Genomic DNA, 6,225 nt, shown 5'->3' with positions numbered 1-6,225 from the left:
CCAAAAAGATTTTGGAAAGGGGGAGGCATTTGATATCAAATGCCCCCCCCCCCTTCCAAAAAGTGAGGGGACGCGTCGCCCCTGTCCCCTTGGCCACCGATGTATGCAATTTGATTTGAAATAAAAGAAAAACCTACATAGTCTTTGTAGTCGAAAAAAAAACAAATAACACCCCTAAATTCATTTAAAAAATATATGAACGATAATTTTTATAGAGTATTCTCAAGTTGTCCGATTGTCCTAGTCCTTGAATTCACCACTCGTGACGTTGTCCTGAATGTCTCCGGTTCTGTCCTAATACGATCTGGATGCTGTCCGCACCGAACGCCGGCAAATTTATTTGGATAATCTTGTCCTAGGACAGTCCCAGGAAAGCCCTACGACAATACGCTGACAGCCCTGGTCGTCTCCTAGGACAAGATCATTTGCATAATCTTTTACGGAATTTGGTTGCGGACAGCATGCCGAAATGACAAAAGTAGCTTCCGCAACCTTTCCTGGTCTTGTCCGCGCTCTAGTGGAAAACCGCCTTAATGTGCATAAAACTGTTTTGTGAGATAAAGCGAAACTAAAAAAAAAGCCATAAATTTCTTATTATACATTAATTTTTTAATGAAATTTTCAGTGTTACGCTTGTTGGATTTTCCTCTATTGATTCGAATCAACTTTTTGTTGCAGTGGACTTGCCTTGTAAGGATCTTTTGATTGAAATGGTACGCCCAATGGTAAGCTTGCGTGATGTTGGTCCAAATGATTAATTACGTCTGCATAACAGAATGTTCAGTATGGTTGATCTGAACAACGGCTGCGACACGGCATACGATATTGGATTGAGTAGGCTGTTAAGATACGTCATCCACCCGAAGAAAAGTCTACCGGGTCGTGGTAGTCCTGGCACGACGAGCACGGGTTCGATGGAGTAGATGAGCATGATGATACTCTGGGGAAGCCATGACACGACGAAAGCAACGACGATGAAGAGGAGCGTCCTTGTGGCCTTACGCATTTCGTTTGCGGATTCACGCTTTATCTGTTTCAGAGACATAGTACAGAATAAATATTAACCATTAACAGTGTTATTACATTTAGTCCGAGGGCTAAAATAAGTAAATTATTCAATGCAATTGAAGTAATTGTGATATACCTACGATATAGCGTATAGTGGAGCGTTGTGGCCTAGTGGATAAGTCTTCTGACTTTGAAACAAAGGGTCGTGGGCTCGAATCCCAGGCATGGCGTAATTTCCTTCAGCAAGAAATTTATCCACATCGTGCTGTACTCGACCCAGGTGAGGTGAATGGGTACCCGGCAGGATTAATTCCTTGAATGCATGAGCGCTAAAAGGCAGCTCGAGCTAAAGCCGGGGTAATAATAATAGCAACGCGCCTCGGAATAAAATATTTCTAGAATATTTCTAGATAGATGGCACTATATAAATGCTTATTATTATTATTATCATCATTATTATATAGTTATTAATTATTTCATATCCACACAAACTTTTCCAGGTTACTCGAAGGAAATAAATGTGAATTTGATTTTAAATGGAATGACCGGTGGAGTGGATAATGCCTTCATTCTTATCCAAAGGCCAAAGAGAATAAAAATCCTATAGAAAGGAGGAAAATATACAAATCCGTGAAATGAAAAAATATATTACTCCAAAAAGTCGAGTGAATAATTCACTCACCGGAGGTAGTGAATTAAGTTCACTAATTAGAATCAGAGTGACTTTCTCTTGATGTTGAGTGAATTTTATCCTTTTAAAGTAAAATTTGTAAGAAATATTAGTACGTTCACTCTAAATTCACTACAAATTGAGTGCCTGCTGGCGTCACTACCAAGGGGAAAGGAAAAGCGAGTGAAAATTCACAGTTTTTACTATAAATGTGACAGATTACACTTTAGATGCTACATTAAGTCTTCCTAAAAAGTTTTTTTTACCTGTTCTGTCGAAGATGAAGATGTTTTTAATGAATATAACTTAGGCTTTTTTTTAGTTCGTGGGGCTTTCCAAGAAGAAAAAAAAATATTTTCATAAATTTCCAAAGTAAATGTTCGAAGCATTGGAAACTGTGGAACTATACTTACTGTCGCTTTCTTTGGTTTGTTGACAGCATTTCCGTTGTTCATCTTTGGTTCCTGACCAAGATTATCGGACGAGAGGTCTACATTTATGGTGACAGTACTGACTGCGGACGTCATGTCATCGTGGGGCAAGTCTACCTTGATCTTTTCCTTGCTTACATCCTTCATGGCAAACTTTCTTTGGACATTCTTTGATCCAAGAGTGGTTTGAATTTTAGCGACGATTCTGAAATAGAGTACAGCGATGATGGTGAACGGTAGGTAAAAGATCGTGATGAATGGGATAATGGCTAGAAGGGGTGTTAAGGTGTACCAGCGAAGGCAGTGTCGACCATTATCGAACCCAAGGATGTACTCCGGGGTGGTGATGTAGAGGAACCAAAATATGAATGATACAATCCAAGGGATCGTGTTTTTGATCACGGCCGTTTGTTTACTTCTTGACATGAAATGGTTGATGGGGTCGTAGGTGGCCCGATGTCGATCAGCGCAGATCACGACAACGGCGAGGTTCGAGGCGTTGAGAATGCCCGACCGGATAGCCGAAGTCACCTTGCAGACATCATGAGAGAACGGGTAGTAACCGATGTGTGTGTGGACAACAGTCGGGATGAGAAACACACCGGTTATAAGGTCGAGGATGGTTAAGTTAATGATGAAGTAGTTGTTGTATGTTCGGAGACGTTTCTCGAGGCAGAAGGCCAAGAAACTTAAAGAGTTTGCGAAGATGATGAGAACTGTAAAGAGGATAGGCCATAGGATCCCGTGGATGTTCACTGAGCGAGATCTAAGCTCAGGAATTGTGGCCTCAAAGGTTATCTCTGTTGAGTTTTCGTAATAATCTTGAATTTGCATTGTCGAATAAATTGTCGGTTCTGAAGCATTTCGGGTATTTAGACCTTCCATGTCAATTTTGGGCAATCGACACTGAAATATTACACGAATCGAACAAATCCTTACGTCTCTGAGATGACGTGATTGAGAATAACCCCAGATGCTGACTATCCAAGTGATTATATAGATGCAAATCTCTCTCTCACACACAAACAAACACACTCCCACATACTCACACACACAGCTTTTTGCACAAGCACGCTTTATTTTCTCCGATCCACTTAGAAGAACACAGGGAAAGAAAATATACTTATCTGTTGAGACAATGTGATGAAGCAAATTGCGGAAGCGATATCTGGGGCACGAGATCTCTAAAATATCTTTAAAAAAACATTTCAATGAGATTTTCTAGTCTCTTAGCAATAAAAAAAATCATGAGATCGCTATTAATTTCATAAAAGTATTTCCAAGGTTCTAGTCGTAAACTAGGTAAAAAGGCTCCAATGTTAAGTTGGTATATACCGTTTAAATGCCTTCACGTGAAAAGCACGGGCACGAACAATAGCTAAATGAAACGAGGTGCACTTACATGCACGCATGATGGAGAAAAGCTTGAAAGCCATCAAGATAATGTATTTTGAACTGCATTTTATCAAATTATGTCATTGTTTCGGGCAATGCGCGTTCTACAGTCTTTTCTATGGGTCCTTTCTATGTTGGGTCCTTTCCACATGTTGGGTATACTTAATGAAAAAATCTATATTATTTTGGTACTGACTTACACCCACACTCTAACTCTATGGAGTTAAGATAATTCCAGATCGGCTGTGAATAGTGATCAGCCGAATATTAGGTTTAGGTTTAAACCTTATAGATTTGAATATAAATCTAACAGATTTAAGTTCAAACCTTTTAAGATTTGAGAGGTAATTTAAAATATTTAAAACAAATCCAACATTCGGATGGTCAGCCGATTTGAATTCATTTTAATTCCTTGGAATTAGACTTGTAATCCATTATGACGGGTCGGTAACACAACGTAAACCCGATTTTTCGTGAAAAGAGCATGCTTAATTTCTGAATAGAGGGGTTTGACATTTGGAAAATATACCTTCTTGATAATATAAGAATAGTCGGGTCGGCTTTGGCCGATGTTGCCGGAAATTTAGTGATATTGAAATTAGTAAAATCGTAAGTACTGTCCGATTTACCTGATATTTCTGAAACTTTAGCCCGGCGCACACTAAACGATCCAAATTCGACGCGATTTTCAAACAAAGAAGTCAAACCATTTTATTTGAAGCTCGGCATAATGCTAGGAATGCTAAAATCATAATTTTGCTCTGCTGCAATGCAAGCCTTGTGGTAAGAGTTAAGTCCAAGTCTCAGCCAATGATGACGCTTTTACGATTTGTAATTTAATTTGCTTATAGGGATGCTCGAAATAGACTGGAATTTCGATTTTGATTTTCATCCCATCGTCCGGAACTTTGATCTTTCAGGTTTTATAGGTTGAAATGTGTATATGAAAAATTGAAATTTCTTTAAAAAGCAGATCGCAACGGATCGTGCAGTGTACGCTGGTTAAGGGATTGTTTTCGCAAAATTTCGGATGACACAATTCCCCGATCTGACGTTACACTCGATGGTCCGAAGTTGGCCCACTCCCTATCTAACTTGAATGCATCACATTACTCAATAGATATCCAATTGTTAATGTCAAAAAAGTAAAACATACAATAAAATTTTATGTTGCATAACAGTTTACCATTTTTAATCTCGAATAAAAGATTGTATTTTTAATCTATTCTTAAAAAACTGATTTATTTGAAAAGATAATTGCAGTTGAACAGAAGCTGAAAGTGCGAAATGTTTCTTTTAATCAAAAGAATTATTGGAAACATTTGATTGGAAATCATAATCATTAAAGAAATACAAATTTGATTGGGCACCTGTCAGATGAATAAAACTCCTGTTAATTCTGATGGCTATACGTCAAGGAAATTTATCATCTCTATACCTAAAATTGGCCATAGAATCAATAATATTTGCGTTTATCATTGTCACAACGTCAGAAAAAAAACACTATCAGCTTTATTTGGTAGTTGATTTAAGCATGTTAAGTGGAGTACGGAAGAATTGGTCTGAGTGAATTATTATATATATATACGTTAAAAAAATCTAGGTCTATAAAGGCATACATTATTTATCTAGACATAAATGTTACTTTACTATCACAGTTTGCTCAAGTAATCACTGATCATTGGTCATTGAGGGTATACATAATATAAAAACGAACATACACACCCACAAAAATGTATTTACATTCACGTGAAATCGAATATCAATATATGCATATTTATTGATAAATGAACCAACTTTTCAGATTGTAAGGAATAGACAATACATATTTGAGTAAATAAATAACAATATCGAATATAGAATACATTCATAAGGCAGGACAAAACAGAATTTCACAAAATGGTATATGAAGACGAAGTCGTTATTTACACAATTCATCATAATTATTTGGATCGTCTCGAGAGTTTATCATTTGGTCGTGGAAAACTCTGATTATTCATGTTAACATAAGCTATTTTAGAGTCATCAAAGGTAAATAATTATAACATTGACTAGCATTGAGAAAGATACCACTTATATTTCCCTATATCATATTGCCCCGAGTGGAGACGAGGGCAAGATAAATCTGGTAACAAAGTCACCAACTTGTGGAAAAATACGGAAACGTCTGCGCTCTTTATTGCATCATTTGTCATACTTTGTATGGTATTGTGGTATGAATTATTTTATTCTACTTAGCTGTCGGCAATTGCCATCCGTCAAGCAATAATATCGACATAAGAGTGTTAAACATACTTCGAATTTATCGTCCTTACTGGATTAAAATACAGCTACATATATAAACAGCTTAACAGTCTTCACAATATTTAGAGGAAAATTACAGATATATACAATTTTTTTAGAAGAATCATGAATAGTCAAACTATATTTTTGTTTATGCATTTACATTGATCTATTCCACACACAAAAAAATCATTAATCAGCTTTAATTCATACAAAAATATTTTAAAAATGTTCATCTACATTAATCATTCAATTGTGTCTACTCTCGACTTTTAGCCATTTCAATTTCATTGCCTCTTCACACAAGATACCATACTACTCAAGATCAATAAAATAATGTTGTTTGTATTCTACCACTGTACGATATCACAATCAAATGGATGCTACGGGCTGAAACTATTTATATCTTGAAAATAGAGTAAAATTCACAGAGTAAAT

The 6,225-nt window shown here is 36.7% G+C and overlaps 1 protein-coding gene across 1 annotated transcript; it reads right to left on the bottom strand.

The window, feature by feature from the left end:
• Nucleotides 1–648: 648 nt before the first annotated feature.
• Nucleotides 649–3,306, bottom strand: LOC121417940 (muscarinic acetylcholine receptor M2-like). Its single transcript, XM_041611654.1, has 2 exons — nucleotides 2,092–3,306; nucleotides 649–1,030 (listed from the first exon to the last, which is right to left on the bottom strand). Exons 1-2 carry the CDS (start codon nucleotides 2,992–2,994, stop codon nucleotides 755–757), a joined length of 1,179 nt encoding a protein of 392 aa, XP_041467588.1. The 5' UTR covers nucleotides 2,995–3,306; the 3' UTR covers nucleotides 649–754.
• Nucleotides 3,307–6,225: the final 2,919 nt, after the last annotated feature.

This window comes from Lytechinus variegatus, chromosome 7, assembly GCF_018143015.1.
Source record: "Lytechinus variegatus isolate NC3 chromosome 7, Lvar_3.0, whole genome shotgun sequence".
Classification (NCBI taxonomy): Eukaryota; Metazoa; Echinodermata; class Echinoidea; order Temnopleuroida; family Toxopneustidae; genus Lytechinus; species Lytechinus variegatus.
Note: the sequence above shows the minus strand (reverse complement) of the source record. Positions and strands in the feature narration are given on the sequence as shown.

Bases quoted from the DNA above. Each gene is read 5' to 3' on its own strand.
- LOC121417940 (XM_041611654.1), bottom strand. From the start codon at position 2,994: ATGGAAGGTCTAAATACCCGAAATGCTTCAGAACCGACAATTTATTCG. The intron at 1,031-2,091 runs GTAAGTATAGTT...TCTCTGAAACAG, and splicing joins ACAAACCAAAGAAAGCGACA to ATAAAGCGTGAATCCGCAAA.